The sequence below is a fragment of the Oncorhynchus tshawytscha genome, linkage group LG20 (genome assembly GCF_018296145.1).
Source record: "Oncorhynchus tshawytscha isolate Ot180627B linkage group LG20, Otsh_v2.0, whole genome shotgun sequence".
Taxonomy (NCBI): domain Eukaryota; kingdom Metazoa; phylum Chordata; class Actinopteri; order Salmoniformes; family Salmonidae; genus Oncorhynchus; species Oncorhynchus tshawytscha.
The window spans coordinates 24,949,913-24,972,421 of record NC_056448.1 but is presented as its reverse complement, the minus strand read 5'-3'; the positions used below and the strand labels follow the sequence as shown (position 1 = coordinate 24,972,421).

General features: G+C 41.9%; 1 protein-coding gene across 1 annotated transcript; it reads right to left on the bottom strand.

Annotated features, from left to right (window-relative positions):
- Window positions 1–2,885: 2,885 nt before the first annotated feature.
- LOC112219945 (calcium/calmodulin-dependent protein kinase kinase 2-like) lies at window positions 2,886–22,201 on the bottom strand. The gene is made up of 16 exons (XM_042302394.1): window positions 21,869–22,201; window positions 18,429–19,030; window positions 17,865–17,912; window positions 13,232–13,285; window positions 12,570–12,621; window positions 9,522–9,655; window positions 9,292–9,328; window positions 9,106–9,127; window positions 8,390–8,481; window positions 7,494–7,693; window positions 7,316–7,369; window positions 7,070–7,143; window positions 6,889–6,976; window positions 6,470–6,601; window positions 5,786–5,898; window positions 2,886–4,359 (listed from the first exon to the last, which is right to left on the bottom strand). The coding sequence occupies exons 2-16, from the start codon at window positions 18,960–18,962 to the stop codon at window positions 4,287–4,289; spliced, it is 1,707 nt and encodes a 568-aa protein (XP_042158328.1). The 5' UTR covers window positions 18,963–19,030; window positions 21,869–22,201; the 3' UTR covers window positions 2,886–4,286.
- Between the last annotated feature and the right edge of the window lie 308 nt (window positions 22,202–22,509).

Genomic DNA, 22,509 nt, shown 5'->3' with positions numbered 1-22,509 from the left:
TTGTACAAATCTGATAATACATGCACCTATTAGGCTTACCTTGATTAATAAGAAGTATTATTCAACTATAGGCTATTTTTTTTAAACCAAGGCAGTGAATGTGCAGTGTGTATCTTGTATCATGAAATGGGATAGGATGCCCTCTGGTGGTCATTTTTGTGTAAAGTAAAAGTTGGTGTAGCTACATAAAATTTGGCCATTATCAATGTATACACATCATTGGGCATTACACCTATGATGGCCCGAAAAAACAAGTGCACAATACGCTTCTGCAAAAAATACTCAACAATAATGTGACAGAGACAGGACACACATTGCAGAAAGGCAACTGCAATTTATTCAAATAAAGAACTGGATGCAAGATGAATAGAATAATTAATTATGAGCTCCCGTTTTGTGAGAAGCTCTGTCATGCTATAACAATTCAATGGTATGTTTACAGTACGTTGGCATGCATTTGGGTAGAGGGCCCCAACGTCTCACTACAATGGATGACATTGTGTGATATGGACAGTAAATGTAATCCTAGCCCTTTCTATAAAATAGGGCACAGATTGTGATGAAACAAAAAGCGAAGATTAAATATATGTATAAATACAAATATCATACAGCATCCTGGGGGTAGAATTTAATTAGTCAAACCCAACCTCTTCTTCGATATGTTGTTCTTAGGAGAAGGGAGCACTTTCATGTGGAGGGGTGATAAAATATGATTTGTCTTTGACATTTTCAACAGTTTAACTTAAACCCATGATGGTGGGTTATATCAGAACATATTTTGTACTATACATTTTGACACAAAGAGAAAAGAGAACACTTTTAATTGTGAGCAGGGGTGCAACCTTCACTGGGACAAGTCAGCCCCCACATTCTGAATTTGCATTTTTGTCCCCCCAGTTTTATCATTGGAATGTGATACAAAACGAGGCAGCGGTGCAGTGTGCTGTGCTTTAGGACCATGCGGATACCTCCGAGCAGTTGGGTAAGGCCGTTTGGAGTGTTCATCCATGGATTTTTAAAAAATAAAGAAAGTTGCTCCCCTGATTGTGAATCATGACTGTGTTCATCCAGAATTAGAATATTTCAATGTTTTATTTTATTTGGACTGATCTTGTAATATTCATCAGTATCTTATCCATAATTTAAATGATACATTATTTTCAAAAGGGCCCCCCCTGAACATTTGACAAGATGGTTAGATCGCTATCTCACAAACAGGTACTTTTATACTACAGTTCCTTCAGAAAGTATTCACAGAAAGTATTTACTTCTACCATATGTTGTTGTGTTACAGCCTGAATTTAAAACAGATTCAATTGCAATTTATGGTCACTGACCTACACCCAGTAACCCATAATGTCAATGTGGAATTCTGTTTTTCAAAAGCTTTACAAATACATTTCAAATGAAAAGCTGAAATGTTCTGAGTCAATAAGTATTCAACCCCTTTGTTATGGTAAGCCTAAAGTTCAGGAGTAACAATTAGCTTAACAAGTCAGTCAAAATAAGTTGCATGGACTCATACTGTGTGCAATAATAGTGTTTAACATGATTTTTAATAACTACCTAATCTCTATACCCCACACATACAATTATCTGTAAGGTCACTCAGTCGAGCAGTGAATTTCAAACACAAAGACCAGGGAGATTTTCCAATGCCTTGTAAAGAGCACCTATTGGTAGATGGGTAAAAAAAAAGAAAGAAGCAAACATTGAATATCCCTTTGAGCATGGTGAAGTTATTAATTATACTTTAGATGGTGTATCCATACAGCCAGTCACCACAAAGATACAGGTGTCCTTCCTAACTCAGTTGCAGGATAGGAAGGAAATCACTCAGGGATTTCACCATGAGACCAATGGTGACTTTAAAACAGAGTTTAATGGCTGTGATAGGTGAAAACGGAGGATGGATCAACAACGTAGTAGTTACTCCACAATACTAACCTAATTGACAGTGAAAAGAAGGAAGCCTGTACGGAATAAAAAACAATCCAAAACATGCATCCTGTTTGCAACAAGGCACTAAAGTAATACTGCAAAAAAATTGGCAAAGCAATTACATTTTTGCCTTGAAAACAAAGTGTTATGTTATGGGCAAATACAATACATTACTGAGTACCACTCTCCATATTTTCAAACATAGTGGTGGCTGCATTATGTTATGGGTATGCTTGTAATTGTTAAGGACTGGAGTTTTTCAGCATAAAAAAAGAAATGAAATGGAGCTAAGCACAGGCAAAATCCTAGAGGAAAACCTGGTTCAGTCTGCTTTCCACCAGACACTGGGAGATTAATTCACCTTTCAGCAGGACAATAACTTAAAACACAAGGCCTGGAGAATCAACCCTGGAGCTGCTTATCAAGACAGTGAATTTTTACAGTTGTGGATTAAACCTGCTTGAAAATGTATGGTAAAACATGAAAATGGTTGTCGAGCAATGATTATCAACCAACATGACAGAGCTTGAACATTTTTGTAAAGAATAATGGACCAATACTACAATCCAGGTGTACAAAGCTCTTAGATGCTTACCCAGAAAGACTCAGTTGTAATCACTGCCAAAGGTGATTCTAACATGCATTGACTGAAGGGTGTGAATACTTATGTAAATTAGCTATTTCTGTACTTAATTTTCAATACATTTGCGTACATTTTGTGTGTAAATGGGTGAGAGAGAAAAAACGATTTTTAATTCCAGCTGTAACACAACAACATGTGGAACAAGTGAAGAGGTATGAATACTTTCTGAAGACACTGTAAGTGGTCAGCTATACAGAGACCTCCTCACTCAGATACCATCGAACACAGCATACATGACAGGCTGACGGAGTGCATAGTAAGTCTTAAAAAACACAACATACTGTGTTTTCACATACAGCAGTGACATGCAAGAAAATGACACTTTGGTGCTGAAATAATCACTATGTGGAAGCATTCATTGTTGAATTAATGTTGTTTCAATAATATCTCATGGAATCATAAACCTGTTCAGTGACTGAAGTGATCTGTACACCAACATTGTCTAACTATATACAAAAAGGGCAAGATGTTAAAAACACATGCCACTAGAGAACTGGGGAGATTTTTCCACCACTTTGGGCTTATCTAAAAATGGAGAAAAAGCAGAGAACTTAAAAAGATTGCACTCTACTGGCAATGTCAAAGTTCTACCATCTAATTTGTATCTTACCATATCTGATGACAACTTTATCCATGTCAAACTAATTCCAACATTTCCATAAGGGATATGTCATGCATAGATTGTACAAGAGGTCTGCAGCCGCACTAGGCTATACACTTGGTATTAAAATTCATTTGCAAGAGCCAGTAATTGATACAATTTCACAATGACATTGCAATGCACTTGTTTAAAAGGTGTTTGTCTCTCTATGAATGATGTTACTTTACAAAATATGATAACCATTTTCTTAATGGTGTTCTGAAAATGAGATCTGTAAATCTATTACCATACAAAAAGAAACAAACGTGATTTTGATTTCAGCTTCGACACTGTATCATCCCCTTTGCTAAACACATATATCAGAAACATTTAGTTACATTACTTCACCAGTTGTCGTAACTGGGAGACATTTTACAATGAATCATTTGTGAGGACTTAATAAATAAAACAAATAGATTGTGCAGCAACAACTAATTCTATTAATGTGCAACTTGTGTCGCTTCTACAATGTTTGCATTGAGAAATCAACAGACACACATGCTATGAATGTAGTAAACCTTTTTCATCTCAATAAACCTCTCCTATACAGGTTTCCACTGAAAACATGAATGTTCCTAAACTGTCCACATTGATGAGTGGTACAGACAAACATAGTCAAGTACTCTGCTGAAATGTGGGGACCAGGAGTCACCCTTTGAAATGTACAACCATCCATAAACACCCCCTCCCACATACCTCTGCATTAAACGTGAGTCTTTTCAAATGGTGGAGAGGGTGGAGAAACACAGGTACCTAGGCAAACAGACCTGTACATCAGAGGCCTGAGACAGAGCATGCTATGACTAGAAACATGAGCATGCATTACAGACAGGGGGTTAGTGAGTGACAATAAGGGAGCTTCCCCCAGAAGGGTGTCCAGGCTCCAGTCACGTCTCTATACAAGTCATGGAGCTCTTCCAACAGTCCCGTCCACCTAAAACAACAAAAACATTGGTGGCTGCCACAACATAACATAGCAGTGAGTGAAAGGTGGGTTTGAGGGCGGACTGCAAGTCGAGTCACTAGCATGCCCCAACCCTCGCGCTTAAAAACCACACGGCATCAGGAAAGAGCCTCATCTTCTCCCACGAAGGGCAGGTCAATACTTCTCATGCCCTCCATGCTCGCTTGTTTCCTAGGAAACAGATTGGAGGAGCAGAATTTAATACAGCCATCAGTGCTAAGTACCTGTGTCAATTCTATCACTGCAGAGATGGTTAGTTAACCTCCGTTTAGCTGGGAAACTCAGTGGAACCATTTACTTGTTACATAACTGGAGAGAGCAAGCAGAGGGAACTTAGCAAGCTGTTAGTCGAACATTCAGGTCAGACACACACAAAAAAAACATGAAAGTAGTTCAGTGGTATGTCCTTGGGCGAGGGAGGAGGCTATTGTTGTGCTGCATACAGAGGAATCAGAAACCCATGTATTTTTATTTTTACCAGGATACCAGACATTAGCCAAATTTAATTCAGGGTTTTCCCAGGCAAAGTGTTTAGGCTACAATTATGTAGTACTTGGCCAAGGATTGAGTCAGGCTGGTTGACCTTGATCATGTTATGAAGTTCATTACAATCAGAGTTTAGACAATGAGATTCTAAGTTGACAGTTTGTGCTCATTGCTGTACAGTACACACTTGGCCAAAAACACCTACATTTGCGCTCGGTAGTAGGCAACCCCACTTCATAACAGATACTAGTGCAGTTGGGGATCAGCAAGAGGTTCCAGACATGACTTCAAGTACCCCTGTGTATTGGCTATAATTATTTAATTGAATCCATGTTAAACTGTTACACAGGAGCACTTGACAAAGTAACACCATTCATGCCTATGGACTTAAGTGTCTTTCATATCACTTAAATAGTACTGAGATACATAGGCAGGCAAGGCCGTGGCAGGCCCATAGTCCTCTACCTTCTTTGGTTACTATGAATGTAGCAGTATCTCACATTGGCCGCTCTCCCTTTGCTGGAGGGCAGGAGAGGGGGGAGACAGATTAAGAGGCTGCCACAGCAAGTGCCGGCAAGCATATCATTGGTCACGCAGGGAGAGAAGAAATCTTAACACTCTCTATGTGACATCCTACTTTTATTGAATGAGAATAAAAAGGAGCATCATTTTGCAAGATCAGATTAGTTAGGAATGTTGCCCATGTACAAAAAAGCCCGTAGCAGAGCTTCTCCAGAGTTATATGAAATGTATTAAAAACCACCAACTGCTTCTCAGAGTTCGGGGAAATTCCTTTTCAATTCCAGTCCATTCAAGAAGTACATTGAAATTCCAATTCTCTTCAATGCTTTTCAATGAGGAACATTTGGAATTGGAATTTTGGTTTTGACCCCAACCCTGCTGCTTTTAGAGTTGCAAAATTCTGCTAACTTTCCCTAAATTCCCAGGTTTTCCAGAAAAAGCAGAAAATCCAGAATCTTCCAACCAGGATTTCTAGAAAAAAACGGGAATTTGGGGAAAGTTAACGGAATTTTGCAACCCTAAGTGCTTTTAAAAGACTTTTCATCCACTGACTAGAGAGCAGTGTAAAAGGCCTAAGAGGGGGACTTACGTGAGCATGTGCCCCGGTGCAGACAGACTGGGGCCTCTGTCCTCAGTCCTCTGACGGCCCCAGTCAAAGGGGTTCCCAAAGGAGCGCTTCCTCAGCATGGTCCTCACCAGGATCTACAGACACAGACATCAGTGATCTGACCACACAACTCTGAGTGATATTGTATTGTGTCAGTGGCTTTTTAGGGGGACATCATCAGATTTTAGACTGTATTATGTCCTGGGCTTTTTGAAAGGGCTATACCATAGAGAATGAAACACGTCACAGGGTGGCTATGAGCAGATCATTCATTGTCCATAGTCCTACTTTCACATTTCTTGGTTATAGTTGAAACAAAGTATTTTATTAGTTAGATATTTAGCAATACTTTATATCAAGTTGCACTCATGCCATAATAACCCTATAACAACTGTTTAATTACCAAACTGTATGACAGTAAGGTAGATGAAATAATCAAAGAGCTGAAAGGAAACTGAACATATTAAACCAATAAATGAACATTCGTAACAAGGTATCTTTTGTGAACTGCAAAGTATGACCTCATGTCCCAGGACAGCAAGAAACTGCCTGCAGTAAAATGAGCCTGAGTGTGAGTTCTGAGCCTTTCATCCAGTGCTATCATGTTTAATCTAGTGTTAAAGGCAGGGCAGAGTGGCCTGTGTGTGTCCTCCTCCCACCACTCACCACAGTGGCCAGACTGGGGATGTGTTTGACAGAGTTCTCCACCTCCTCCTCGGTCACCTCAATCAGCATGGAGCAGTTATCATCCTCCAGAGGGAGGGGTTCCGCTCCGTGCCTCGTCACCCATGGGTGCACCTGGAAGGAGCAGAGAGACAATCTCAACATCATGTAAGCACACACATACACACAAATGAATTAATCCAGAGTAAAATAATGGATTTCTGAAACATTGCTTGAGATTACTTACTCGGCACACGGCACACACACACACACACACACACACACACACACACACACACACACACACACACACACACACACACACACACACACACACACACACACACACACACACACACACACACACACACACACACACACACACACACACACACACACACACACTTCACAAAGAAGCAAACCTTAATCTGTGGTATTGATATCCTGCTCTCTGGATTCTTGTCCAGCATCTTCAGTAGCAGATCTTTCAGATCGTCAGATATGTCTGCACTGTAGGGCCACAACAAGAGGAATACTTATGCTTATGGTCATCCATTTGGAATGGATCATATTACTCCCAGTAGAGTTGAATGGAGAACTCACTGCTCTGGCAGCTCCACTGGCTGGGTCTTGATCTTCTGATGAAGACTAAGGATGCGTTCATCCATAAAGGGACACTGTTGATGTGAGTAAAATTACAGTCCACTCAGTTGTCAAAGGTGAACATGTTAGGTGAACAATGATGTATCAAAATGTACACATTAAACTGTTCAGTATCAGTGTTAAACCTGACCTTGCATTATGAGGTTATATGTGCATCACAGTTAAGGAAAGAGGTTAGAGGTTTACCACTCCAAACACGAAACAATAGAGCGTCACTCCCATGGCCCAAATATCCAATGCCTACAAGAAGAAACAGAAATTGACTTAAACCCATATCATTCAATTGTCCCATACGAGTTGCCCTATGGGAATTCCAGAGGAAAATATTTAATTTCCAAAGAGCCCTCCAGAGGGTGACATTCACCTTGCCAGAGAAGTTCTTCCTGGTCTCGGAGAGGGTCTCTGGGGCGAGGAAGGCGGGCGTGCCCACTGTGCTGGTCAGAAGGGCGTCTGCCCCCTCAAACTGGTTACTGACCCCAAAGTCAGCAATCTTAATATGACCGTCCTCCCCAACTAGGAGGTTAGAGGGCTTGATGTCCCGGTGGATGATCCTCTGGTAATGCACTGGAAAAGCACAACAACACATGTAACCGGCATCACTGTGCTGCTAACAGTATCGCTTCCTTCACTGTCCCTCTCCATGGCTCGAACTAGTTACTCTCTGCTCGCAAACACCTTTGAATGACTGCTTGGCAGCATACTAACCATTTGCGCCACTGAAAAGGATCCGATTTAATGCCGCAATTAGCAACATTTCAAGCTATGGGTGAGTTTATTTTGTATGATCTCAATCTGTTACATACACGCCTTAGTATAATACATCCTGATGATACAGGTACATAAGGATTCTTACCTTGTCTGTTAATGAAGGGAGGTTGACTAAGTAGTATAAGGGAGAGGGAGAGAGGTTTTGAGTACTGCTTCTAGTGCCCATACAGTGCATCTCCCTCCCTCCACATCTCTGTCTGTACTGCTCTGGTAGAATACAAAGCTAGTGGTAAGTCTTGGGGTGCTTCCCAAACTGAACAATGTTCCCTATATAGCGCACTACTTTGACCAGAGCACCATAGGCTCTGGTCAAAAGAAAATGTAATGTAAAGTCTCTGGTCAAAAGTAGTGCACTATATAGGGAATAAGGTCCTGTTTGAGTGCAATAATGCCTCTAAAAGCCACTGAGATGATGTGCGTCGGGGAAAGGAGGCAGTGGTTGTCTAAAGAGAGGTAGAGACAGACAGTTCTGAGATTAGAGAACCCACTCACAGAACTCAATCCCCCTGAGCAGGTCTTGGAAGTAGAACCGTGCCTGGTCTTCATTCAGTGGCTTGTCTGTGGGCATCTCTTCCATCACAGCCCTACGCACGTAAACATACCCACAGACAGACACACACACACAGAGAGAGCGTTACAGTAGGGCATTGTATAATCTGCGATGCTGAGAACGCGGACGAAATCACGCTATCCAGACATTAAAACGGAATTCAACAATGTTAAAAAAAAAATGTATTGAGTATACTAGAGAATCAACTAAATGTATTGAGTATACTAGAGAATCAACTAAATGTATTGAGTATACTAGAGAATCAACTAAATGTATTGAGTATACTAGAGAATCAACTAAATGTATTGAGTATACTAGAGAATCAACTAAATGTATTGAGTATACTAGAGAATCAACTAAATGTATTGAGTATACTAGAGAATCAACTAAATGTATTGAGTATACTAGAGAATCAACTAAATGTATTGAGTATACTAGAGAATCAACTAAATGTATTGAGTATACTAGAGAATCAACTAAATGTATTGAGTATACTAGAGAATCTGAGAAAACTGGGAAAAACTGAAACCTGGAAAGAGAACTGACTTTTGGGAATCAGCCTAAAGAAAATTACAGATTTTATAGGGCCCTATGTCAGTGCTTCAGAGATTAGGCTCATTCCAGCTTGTAATGATTACAGTAAAAAAACTTAACTTACCCCTGTTTGACCAGCTCAAACACTGTGAACAGAACAAAGATGCCATCATTACTACAACATCCTCAACAACACTATTTAAAAAAGCTTTGGGAAATAATTTAACTTGTGTGTAGGTCTGATTAGGACGTGAGTGGGACGTGTGTGTGTGCGGATTGCCAGGCAGAGCGAGAATCAGGCCAATCTTACCCATGTACAGATGGTCCTCACCAGGGTCATCCAGAACCTGGCAGGAGAAGAAAGCAGGTGAGAGGAACACTACTAGCAGTCTGTGGTAAACACAAGTAAACTTGCAATCGCTGACAGGGTTGAGGACACAGTGCAGACTAAGCAGTCTCAATGATATTGTATTATGTATTGGCAGTACACAAGGAGCTTGAGTTAAGAGGACCAACACCATCCAAATTGCAGAGCCTCACCTCTACCAGTTTCACTACATTGGGATGGTCCAGCTTTTTCAGGATGGCAATCTCCTGGTAGACCCGTTCCAGGGGTCCTTTGGGCTGAGGGGGGCCTTCAGGGGCTGCTTTGGCGCCGCGGGGGGGTGGTCTCCCTGCAGGTGGACAGGAGCAAAGAGAGTGTAGTGGCCTTGTTAGTCTACAGCAGCAGAATCCCAAAGTAGTGTACTAGCTAGTAGAGCCGGGCGATATGGACAAAAAGTCATATTGTGATAAATGTAACTACACTGAACCAAAATATAAAACGCAACATGAAACAATTTCAAAGATTTTACAATTACAGTTCATATAAAACAATCTGTCAATTTAAATAAATTCATTAGGGCCTAATTTATGGATTTCACAGATATGCATCAGTTGGTCAGACACCTTTAAAAAAAAATAATAATAATATATTTATTTATTTATTTCACCTTTATTTAACCAGGAAGGGCTCATTGAGATTTAAAATATATTTTTCAAGAGTGTCCTGGCCAAGATAGGCAGCACCAAGTCATTACAAAAATTACAGACAAACAACATGAAAAACGACAAGTAATCTAGTAAAAACCATAGATTTCACAAGAGTATAAGAAAATCAAAAACAGCAAATTAAAAACATTGACAGGTCAGGGAATCAGTCTCAAGATCATTCATCAGTGATTTAAAAACACCAATCGGGACAAGTTCTTCCAGTTTAAAAGTATTTTGTAAGGTGTTCCAAGACGATGGCGCAGAGTACATAAAAGCCCTTTTACCAAATTCAGTTCGGACATTTGGAACAGTTAGCAGGATAAAGTCCAGCGAACGAAGAGAGTACCCACCACATTTCTGAACAATAAAAATGCCCAAATAAAAAGGTAGTAAACCCCAAATGGCTTTGTAAATAAAAGTATACCAGTGCCTGAGCCTACGAGTGACTAGAGAAGGCCAGCCAACCCTGGTATACAAAGTACAGTGGTGTGTAAGGGTTTTGCAGTTTAAAATAAATCTCAAAGTGCCATGGTAAAGGGTGTCAATTGATCTCAAAAACATCATCAATTAAAATTCCAAGATATTTATATGAGGTTACAACCTCAATCTCCTTGCCCTGACAGGTAGTAATAGGTGAAAGGTTCAGAGGTCTATTTCTTGCTTTAGAAAACACCATTAGTTTAGTTTTGTCAGTATTGAGGATAAGCTTCAATTGACACAAGGTATGTTGAACAGTATAAAAAGCAGTTTTCAAGTTTTGGAAAGCTTTTGTAAGAGACGAGGCACAACAGTAAATAACAGTACCATCATTTTGTCAAGTGTTTCAGTGATATCATTTAAAACCTTCATGGCTACTGTAATTGTGCTATGCTTCTTCCTGAAGGCCGATTGGTACATTGATAAAATAGAGTTAGTAAATAAAAAGTATTTTAGCTGTTCACTCACAAGGGTTTCAAGTATTTTCACCAGGGGTGACAGCTTTGAGATTGGCCTATAATTATTTAAAAGAGTTGGATCTCCCCCTTTTAAAAGTGGTAGGAGAAATGCTGATTTCCAGATTTTCGGAATTTCATTACATTCCAGGGAAAAAAAAAAAACTTTTAAAGAAGTGGGGGCGTAGATCAGAAAACCAGTCAGTATCTGGTGTGACCACCATTTGCTTCATGCAGCGTGACACATCTCCTTCGCATAGAGTTGATCAGGCTGTTGATTGTGGCCTGTGTAATGTTGTACAACTCTTCAATGGCTATGTGAAGTTGCTGCATATTGTCGGGAACTAAAACACACTGTCATGCACGTCGATCCAGGGCATCCCAAACGGGCTCAATGGGTGACATGTCTGGTGAGTATGCAGGTCTTGGAAGAACTGGGACATTTTCAGCTTCCGGTTATTGTGTACAAATCCTTGCGACATGGGCTGTGCATTATAACACTGAAACATGAGGGGATGGCAGGGGATGAATGGCACGACAATGGGACTCAGGATCTCGTCACAGTATCTATGTGCATTCAAATAGCCATAGATAAAATGCAATTGTGTTCGTTGTCCGTATCTTATGCCTGCCCATACCATAAACGCACCGCCACCATGGGGTACTTTGTTCACAAAGTTCACATCAGCAAACCGCTTGCCCACACGATGCCATACATGTTGCCTGCCATCTGCCCGGTACAGCTGATACGGGGATTAATCTGTGAAAAGCACACTTCTCCAGCGTGCCAGTAGCCATCAAAGGTGAGCATTTGTAAAGTCAGTTTACGACGCTGATCTGCAGTCAGGTCAAGAACCTGGTGAGGACAATGTACACACAGATGAGTTTCCCTGAGAAGGTTTCTGACCGTTTGTGCCTGGGTCGTTGGTCTCAGACGATCCCACAGGTGAAGAATCCGGATGTGGAGGTCCTGGGCTGGCATGGTTACACATGGTCTGCGGTTGTGAGGCCAGTTGGATGTACTGCTAAATTCTCTAAAACTACTTTGGAGGCGGCTTATGGTACCTCTTTGTGCATACTGCACTATAGGCTATATTATTCACCATTTGAGGACGTGGGAACTCAAAACCCTTAGCAAGAATGCTAACTCTAAATATTATATTTTTGCTATATAGCCATGTAGTCTAATTAATGAAGCTATTATTAAATGTAGGCTAATGACATACAAAAACTTTCCAGCGCTAGGCCTAGGCTTCTTGATGAACAACAAGATCTCATGGTTTTACCAATTTGACTTCGGATTCTGATGTATATCCACATTTCTCCAAACGTCAAATTTCTAAGTTGCTTAAACGCCAAATTTCGACGTGTTTTTGACACACTGGGTTGCTCCTGCTGCTCCTTATCTTTCCAGGCAGATACTTTCAAAGCAGGAATCAAAATAATGCATAGGTTTTAGAACAATCTACATGAACGTTGTGTAGCAAAATCACAGAAAACTACTCACGTACGGAAAATGCTTCGGTAAGAGGAAGGCAATGTCGGTAATTTTGCGTTTATCGTCCAAGCACTAGGCTATGTACTCCCTGGTGGATTGACTATCTGTCCTAGGCTCTGTACTTACGTGGGAAACCTGCCTGCCTCATCAGCCTCTTCTTGGACAGCACTTTCATTGCCTGGAGGAGGGGAGGAGAAAGAGAGGGAGGGAGGAGGAGGAGAGAAGTCTGACATCAAAGTATGGAGAGAGGTACAGTAAAAAGGAGTGTAGTTACATGCTTCTCTGGATAGAGGAAGGAGTAGATGTGAAACATAACCCCACTTTTACACAAAAACAAAAAACACATTACAGAACTACAGAACAACCAATTGTCTCTGTTATGCTTCACATACTGTCACACCTCATAGCGATAGGGTTGTCATGATAACAGTATCGCGATACTACAATACCGGATTTACATGGCAAAAAGGTAAACACAAAGCAGACTAAACTGTTTGGTCCTTTAAAAAACCTACTGTATGTAACATATTGTGTAATATAGCTTGGAAAATAAACACGTGATCTGCGTGACAACATAAGGCTGCTTGTTTCTAACATTAGGGTTGTTTTCCTCAAGATAATTTGGGCCGCTTCATTTTTTGTTTCTTTGCCACGATACCTCTGAGTAGGGCGATAATGGTATCGTGACAACACTACATAGCGATCAGTCCAAATGATGACAGTGAGAGAGTGTGTGTGTGTGTGTGTGTGTGTGTGTGTGTGTGTGTACGGTGACCAGCAGGACTCACATAGTAGGTGTTGTCGTCTTCATTGTAGGCCAGCTTGACAACACCATATGAGCCCTTGTCAGAGAACAGGAGAACAGTTAGACAGAGTGTGACATTCAGCAGCTGTCAATCATCCACACAAATAAAAACACGGATACACGCACGCACACGCAGAATATGTATCCCAAGTTGACCCATCGGAAATGTATGGACTGAGTACTCTCAATGAGGAGCAGTTTCAAAATCAACAGTCCAATTCAAATCTACCCACCCACATCTTAGATGTGTGCCTAATTAGTGCAACACAATCTAGTTTGTCTATCAAGCTTCTCTACCCACACATATACAGAGCTTAGCCAAATGAGTTGGAAAGTCTATTCCTTCACACACACACACACACACACACACACACACACACACACACACACACACACACACACACACACACACACACACACACACACACACACACACACACACACACACACACACACACACACACACACACACACACACACACACACACACACACACACACACACACAGGTCCCAGCTGGGAGAACAGATTGGGGCTACAGCAGGAAGCCCATCCCAGACTAGAGATGAGGTGATAGCAGGACACAACTCTCTCCAACTCCATCTTGACAGGCTCCCATTGTCTACTACTCTACACAGAACAGAACAGACCCACTTATCTCCATGCACACTACTCAAGGAGAGGACAGAAGACTAGGGCTATTTATACCCGCCTCTCATCCTCCTCTAACTCTCCCTGGACCGGGGATTTTCAGGGAATTTGAAATTAGGACAAGGCTGGCAAGGAGAACTGAGAATGATAGCAACTGCCCCTTAATGATCCTCCATCTTTTTAACATGCACAGTGGGAAATAGATCGAGGAATGGGGACTTAAATAACATCTAAACGGTTAGAAATGGGGACTCTTTTATTCCAACAGTCACTATGAACAGTTTGCAGTTCTCCCAGGGTCAACTCGATGAGTTGAAACAGGAGAACGGCAAGATGACAGTAATCTAAATGTCATTGAGAGGACATCAGTTCTGTGTGTGAATCCATGATAAAAATGACAGATAATCTGATTTATCTCGAGGGACAATCAAGGCAGAACAACATGGAATTGCAGAATCTCCACATGAGACCTGGAGGGCGTCGGAGGACAAAGTGAGGGAAATTAAATTGAAGATGGACCACAGGAAGATTAAGGTGGAGCGCGCCCACAGGACTAGAAAACCCACCACCGGCCAAGATGATAGGCCCAGGCTGATAGTGGTCAAGTTCCTGAGGTTCAAGGACAAGGTAGAGTTTCTGGAAAGAGCCAAGAACTTGAGAGGAATGTATATCTTCCTCAATGAGGACTATCATGAAGCTGGGCACCAGAAGAGGAAAGAACTGATCCCAGCCATGAAAGCTGCCAGAGCGCATGGGGACATTGCTTACATCCTCTACGACAGGTTCATTGTCCACCCTCCCTCCCAGAAGCCTGGAAGGGATGAGAGAGCCAAGCCTATGGGTTCATAGCTTCAACCCCACAGCACGCGCACGTGCGTGTGCACGCACGCACCCACCCACACACACACACACATACACACAGACTAATGGACTGCAGAATGTGCATTTTTTTCTCTTGCTTTGTTTGCTCTTTTAAGTATTATGTCTATCTGATAAGCTACCCAGGAAATGGCTGAAAATAGGCCATATTAATATATGTAGCCTTAGCAATACTGTTCATGAAATCAACAACTAGCTAACATCAGATAACATTCATATATTAGCCATTTCTGAGACTCACCTGGATAATTCATTTGATGATACAGCAGTAGCAAGAAAAGGATATAACATTTATAGAAGAGACAGAAATGCTAATGGGGAGGTGTTGCTGTATATATTCAGAGCCATATCCCTGTAATACTTAGAGAAGATCTTATGTCAAGTGTTATTGAGTGTTGTCGGGTTCACTTGGCACATCTAAAGCCTTTTCTTCTGGGGTGTTGCTATAGGCCACCAAGTGCTAACAGTCAGTATCTAAAGAATATGTGGGAAATGCTTGATACTGTACAGTATGTGATGTGAACAGAGAGGTCTACTTTCTTGGGGACATGAATATTGACTGGTTTATCATCAAGCTGTCCACTCAAGAGGAAGCTTCTTACTGTAACCAGTGCCTGTAATCTGGTTCAGGTTATTAATCAACCTACCAGGGCGTTCACAAACACTACAGGAACAAGATCATCCACATGTATCAATCACATGTTTACTATTACTGTAGAACTGTGTTCTAAAACTGTATCCGTACCCATTGGATGCAGTGATCACAATATAGTGGCTAAATCCAGGAAAGCCAAAGTTCCAACAGCTGGACCTAAAATAGTATATTAGTGATCATACAAAAGATTTTGCTGTGACTCTTATATGGATGATGTTAAAAAATATTTGTATGTAAAGTAAACTTGAATACTTTAAATGAAATTACGGGCAGAAAGACAAATTCATCTCCATCTTTCATTGAATCAGATGGCTTATTCATCACAAAACTTAGATGTTGCCAATTAATTGAATGATTATTTATTTGGCAAAGTGGGCCAACTTAGGCAGGAAATGCCAACAACGAACAGTGAGCAACTGTATTCACGCATAAAAAAATCATGAAAGAAAAGCATTGGAAGATTTAATTTTGTAAAGTTAGTATGGGAGAGGCAGAAAAATGATTCTTATCGATCAATAATGACAAACCTCCTGGAATTGACAACTTAGATGGGTAAGCTACTGAGGATGGTAGCCGACTCTATAGCCACTCCTATCTGTCATATCTTTAATCTGAACCTAGAGGAAAGTCTTTGTCCTCCGGCCTGGATGAAAGCCAAAGTAACGCCATTCCCCAAGAACGGTAAAGCGGCAATTTACTGGTTCTAATAGCAGACCTATAAGCTTGCTGCCAGCTCTTAGCAAACTGTTGGAAAAAATTGTGTTTGACCAAATAAAATGTTATATCACTATGAACAAATTAACAACAGACGTTCAGCATGCTTATAGAGAAGGCCACTCAACATGTACTGCACTGACACAAATGACTGATGCTTGGTTGAAAGAAGTTGATAGTAAGAAGATTGTGGGAGCTGGATTGTTAGATTTCAGTGCAGCCTTTGATACTATTGACCATAACCTGTTGTTGACAATATGTATGTGTTATGGCTTTTCAACATCTGCCATATCGTGGATTCAGAGCTATATAATGAAACTCAAAGGGTCTTCTTTAATGGAAGCTTCTCTAATGTCAAATATGTAACGTGTGGTGTCCCGCAGGGCAGCTCTCTAGGCCCTCTACTCTTTTCTATTTTTACCAATGACTTGCCACTGGCATTAAACAAAGCATGTGTGTCCATGTATGCTGATGATTCATACGCATCAGCATCAACAGCTAACGAAGTCACTGAAACCCTTAACAAAGAGTTGCAGTCTGTTTTGGAATGGGTGGACAGTAATACACTGGTCTTGAACATCTCTAAAACTAAGAGCATTGTATTTGGTACAAATCATTCCTTAAGTTCTAGACCTCAGCTGAATCTGGTAATGAATGGTGTGGCTGTTGAACAAGTTGAGGAGACTAAATTACTTGGCGTTACCTTTGATTGTAAACTGTCATGGTCAAAACATATAAATTCAATGGTTGTAAAGATGGGGAGAGGTCTAGCCGTAATAAAGAGATGCTCTGCTTTTTTGACACCACACTCCAAAAAGCAAGTTCTGCAGGCTCTAGTTTTGTCTAATCTTGATTATTGTCCAGTCGTGTGGTCCAGTGCTGCAAGGAAATACCTAGTTAAGCTGCAGCTAGCCCAGAACAGAGAGGCACGTTTTGCTCATAATTGTAATCAGAGGGCTGATATAAATACTATAAATAAATAAATAAATAAGAGTTGAGGAGAGACTGACTGCATCACTTCTTTTTATAAGAAACATGAATGTGTTGAAAATCCCAAATTGTTTGCATAGTCAACTTACACCAGCTCTGACACACACACTTATCCCTCCAGACATGCCACCAGGGGTCTTTTCACAGTTCCCAAATCCAGAACAAATTCAAGAAAGCGTACAGTATTATATAGAGCCCTTATTGCATGGAATTTCATTCCATTGGATATTGCTCAAATAAACAGCAAACCCGGTTTCAAAAAACAGATAAATCAACACCTCGCAGCACAACGCCTCTCCCCTATTTGACCTAGATAGTTTGTGTATGCATTGATATGAAGCCAACGTGTGCCATTTTAAAAAGGGTATGTAGTTCTGTCCGTGAGCTGTTGATGTTCTGTATTGTCATTCTGTATTATGTTTCATGTTTTGTGTGGACCCCCAGGAAGAGTAGCTACTGCTTTTACAAGAGCTAATGGGGATCCTAATAAAATTACCAAATAATACCAATACCAACAGCCTGTTGGTTCCTTGAGTATACAGCATATTGCACTCTCACTTTAAATGTGGAGCTTTCAGTAAGGCAATTTTAATGAATTATATTGTGTAGTTTCTGTGTTTTCATGTTTTATGTACCGTCTTTTTAAGCACATGATGAAATGAATTTCCCCCTGGTGGTATAATAAAGTTTATCTGAATCTGAAGTGCTTTGAAGAGCGACGACAGTACCTTTCCGATTTCATCTTTGAGCTTGTACTGGTTGAGCTGCACGCAGTCCTTTGAGAGAGAGAGAAAAAAAAAGAAATTGGCTGACTAATGCATTTTTCTTGGTCTGCAACAATCATCACATTAAGTATAGCATTACCAGAACCAACAATCCATGTAAAAGCAATGTGCTTACCAACACAACCTTCATTATGGATAACCTTGGGAAAAAAACTACCAAAAGTCAGTAATGGGATCTGCTAGATTACATCCAGTCAAGTGTAGAAGTGTTCAAGGAGCAGGGTAACAACCTAGCAGAGACTATGGGGTGCTATTTGGGATACAGACCATCTCTACATGGAGTCTACTGGACTATGTTTCTGAGATCTAATGGGGAGTGAGCTGGCATCTAATGAGACCATGGACCTTACCTTCACATAGACTCAACCTTTATACCAGTATGCTGCTTCATTTACCACTGGGGACAAATGCACATGTTCAGCTGATGTGCGTTCATAGAATTTGGCTAACACAAAAATTGTGTTTTATTAAAAACACCAAGTGGGAGGGTAAAAGGCCATAGCCTACCTGCAGGTCAGTGATGGAGACGCGGTGAGACTCCACGGTGGGTCTACGGGGCAGCCGGGGGGAGGAGTGGGGCGAGGTGATGGGCGAGTAGGGCAGCGAGGGGTAGATGAAGTGGCCGTTGAGCCCTGGGGAGCCACAGGGAGACGAGGCCGTCTGGGAGCGCTCCTGCAGGGACAGCTTCCTGTCCGACAGGTTTAGTCTTCCCCGGTGCTCCTGGGGCTTGGGGAACAGGGCCACGGGGCAGCCCACAGCATGGGACAGCTGGTCGCAGGAGGGGGTTCTGAAGAGGGGTGCGCCAGGCTCAAGGGTCTCGGAGCTGTCCATGTCCTCCACCTCCTCACCTTCCTTGGGCTCGTACTCAGTCACCACGATGAGGGACTCCATGTAGTCTGGGACAGGGTGGGGGTGAGGGTTCATTGTTGGGGCAGGGCCGCTGCACAGCAGGGGCTGTGTGTGAGTGTGTGTGGGCTGGGGGGCATGGCCACAGGGCGACGGGGGCTCAGCAGAGGGCCAGGAGGAAACACACGGAAACATGACGAAGACTGTCCCCAGAGCCTATTGGCTGCTGCTCCATCAGTGGTCTACCTCAGGAGAGCAGACAGCTGAGAGAAAACAAATTTAAAAAACAAATAATATTTCACCTTTCAACACAGAGAACTTGAAGGATGAAAAAAATATATATAATGTCTGAAATTTAGGCTATCAGTTACAACACAGGTCTGTAGACAGACATAGAGCCTAGGTCCTGACCTTGTTCATGGGCAAAATAGCAAGATGAGCCAGACCCCCCTGGAATTCTAACCTGCAACAACTTTTTAGCTCTTTCAACTCAAAACGAGTTGAGGTGCCAACAAACAAATCCTAGCAAGATGATGCTAACACAGAGCAAGTCCATAACTTAACCAATCAACCTACAGCTGTATGGACTTAGGCTAGGCTATTTTTTTTATTTTTTTTACTAGGCAAGTCAGTTAAGAACAAATTCTTATTTTCAATGACGGCCTAGGAACAGTGGGTTAACTGCCTGTTCAGGGGCAGAACAACAGATTTGTACCTTGTCAGCTCGGGGGTTTGAAATTGCAACCTTCCGGTTACTAGTTGAATGCTCTAACCACTAGGCTACCCTGCCGCTATGACATTACTAGCATACAGTTTATCCATGTTCTAACATCTCCAAATATGGCTGGAATCAGAAACAACATCTCTGAACAGTTGGACTCATTGAAGCCTCCATAAGGGGTTTGGTTATCTATTGTAGCCAACCAAAGGTGTTTTCCTCTACCCCCCCAATCTTAGCCCATTATCTGTTCTGATGTTGACTCTGCCTTTCAGGGGTGTGGGAGCTGAGTGGGCCACATAGATAGAGTAAATCAAAGCAGATAAACACTCGTCCCCAAGTCAAGATCACAATGAGGAAAACGTGTGTGGGAAGAGAAGCCCCCTCCAGGTGGCCCCCTTTCTCCTATCTATCCCTCTCTCTTTACTACCACATTCTTGGAGTACATTTATTTTGCTCTCTCCTTGACTCTTTTTCAACACTCTTTCACATTTTCTCTATTCATATAACTCCCTCTAGCTGCCTCGCTATAATCGCTGTCTGTGTGTGTCTCCTGCTCTGCCTCACCACCACTCCCTGTCCCCTCAGTCACGTCTCCCACTCAGCTTGATGTGGGTGCTCATAGCTCAGTGTTGTCAGTGGTGGCTCTCTTTCTCCACCCTGCTGTACTTCACCGCTGACCCCTAGCTCATTATATCCACAAGACAGCCTCCTACTAAACACCCCCAAACACACTCACTAGCAGTCTACATCTGCTGGAGGAGAGTCAAAAACAAGGTAGTGTGTGTTTATCTTTTGATGAAGAGAAACATTTCCAGAACATGCAGTGGATTGGATAACCCTTGTGAATTTTCCTCCGTCACCAAGTAACAATACAATATCAAACAGGGGCCGGTTTCAACAGATCACAGAGAATAAAGGATATCAGAACCAACAATGAAGTGCCCCCTTGTTCTTTTCAGAGCAGAGTAGCACTGTAACCTCCCCTGGTGTCACAACTAAACTCTGATAGCCTGATTTAGCTTGAGGAAAGTAGAGGAACTATGTGAGATGTGACCCAAGATGTAAGCCTAGCTAGCCTGCATAACTCACTGTGTACATTAGGCTTTCTATAATTGGAGTGCAGTCAACTACCCATGACCTACTCTGATCTCAGATGGTTGAGGAGGCAGAGCTCAATACCTATTTCCACTCGCAAGAGATGCTAATGCACACACAGTCCGTGGTTGAGATATTCACAGACATTTAGTTACATATTAACACATTTTCTTGTCCATATTCTTGTCAAGCTGGCTGAAATGGAGTCCAAAGACAATTTACTTCCTTGTTCCTAGAGATCTGACTGAAACCATTAAACTACACTCATCCCTCATTACACTGGATCGCTGAAGAAGCAGCTTCCAGGCCTGGAAACGAACAGATGCTACTCTGCTCCAGGTGCCACTTGCTCTTATCATAACAGAAGTCACATGATGTGACCTGGGGGGGGGGGTTTCAATCTGAGGACAACACCACTCACACAGGGCCATCTGTAGCAGAGGAGTATTCTCAACATCATTAACAGATCAACCCTGTAACTGATCTATAGCCCGAGACCAGATAAGCCCCTGTGAATGGCAAGAGGAGTCTCCTCTCAAGTAGACTATTGCTGATATAACTACTGTAATATTTATGCAGTGGCCTCAATGGGATTGACGGCTAAACATCTGGGAACCCATTAGCCCTATTTCAAATATACTTGACCCAAACAGTTGTTGCAAGCAAACACTTGGCAAGTTTGGTATCATGATGTGAACTTGGTGCCTGACTTGTCAACAGGCCATATCGATAATTGAATGGGAAGTAATTTGCATTAAATGTCAACGTTATTCTGCAAGCCCACAATTCGGTACCCGGATGGCTCATTCCGAGGAAGATGCTTATAACCTGTACATGCACACACCAACACACAAAACAGAGAACCATGCAAGGTTCACATTCACAACCGCTTACAGAAAACGAGCAAACGTTACTGATGTACAGGATATGTTACATAGCTAACGTTATAGTTAATAGCTAGTTTGCTAACCCTAAAGAAGATTGCAATTTAAAATAGTTTAGCTATTATTTAGGGTATTTATTGCTAAATACGGTCACGGTTTAGCTAATCGCATATTTATATAAGCGATATTAAAACGTTACATTTTCAATACACCTCGACAGATTCCCCACGTATCGTCGTATTTGGTTGTAGAGCTAACATTAGCTAGCCAACTTAGCTTCACGATACAGACATATGTTGGGGGGAAAAGCGACGCTCGCGCTTCACAAAAACAATCCTTCGACCCCCTCACGTGATGGGTGGTAGAAATACTTACTAGTTAATCGTTGCACAAAAACTTACCTTGTCACAAAGTGCAACTGTCGAACAACGTTAATGGTGTTCCGCGCGCTAGACACTTGAGGCATTGAAGTATCGCCGATGTTGCCGGTTAGCTACATAGAGAAACAGAACGATGGTATCGTTGTGATAGTTAGCAAAAATCCCGGAGGACCAATGCAGTTGGGCAGACACCGTTTGGCCCAAATGCTGTGGGGTGATGGACCCGCTCAAACAAACGGTTGTATTATTTTCTCCTGAAGAGTCACAAAAGAAAATAGCTTTTCGGAGCATAACTGAAACAAACTTGCCATGGAATTGCCCTTTCTTGGCATAGAGTAATATAGCCTTGATGATTTCTGGCTCCACCGTGTGGTACAAAAACGATACACTACATGACCAAAAGTATGTAAGACAACTGCTGGTCGAACATCTCATGGAAACCCATTTCACGAAGCTCCCGATGAAGTTATGGTACCGACGTTACTGCGAGGCAGGTTGTTACTCGGTAGTGTTGAAACCGAGGACAACTGATTTTTACACTGCTTCAGTACTCGCGTTCTGTGAGCTTGTGTGGCCTACAACTTCGTGGCTGAGCAGTTGCTGCTCCTAGACATTTCCACCTCACAATAACAGCACTTACAGTTGACCGGAGCAGTAAGTCA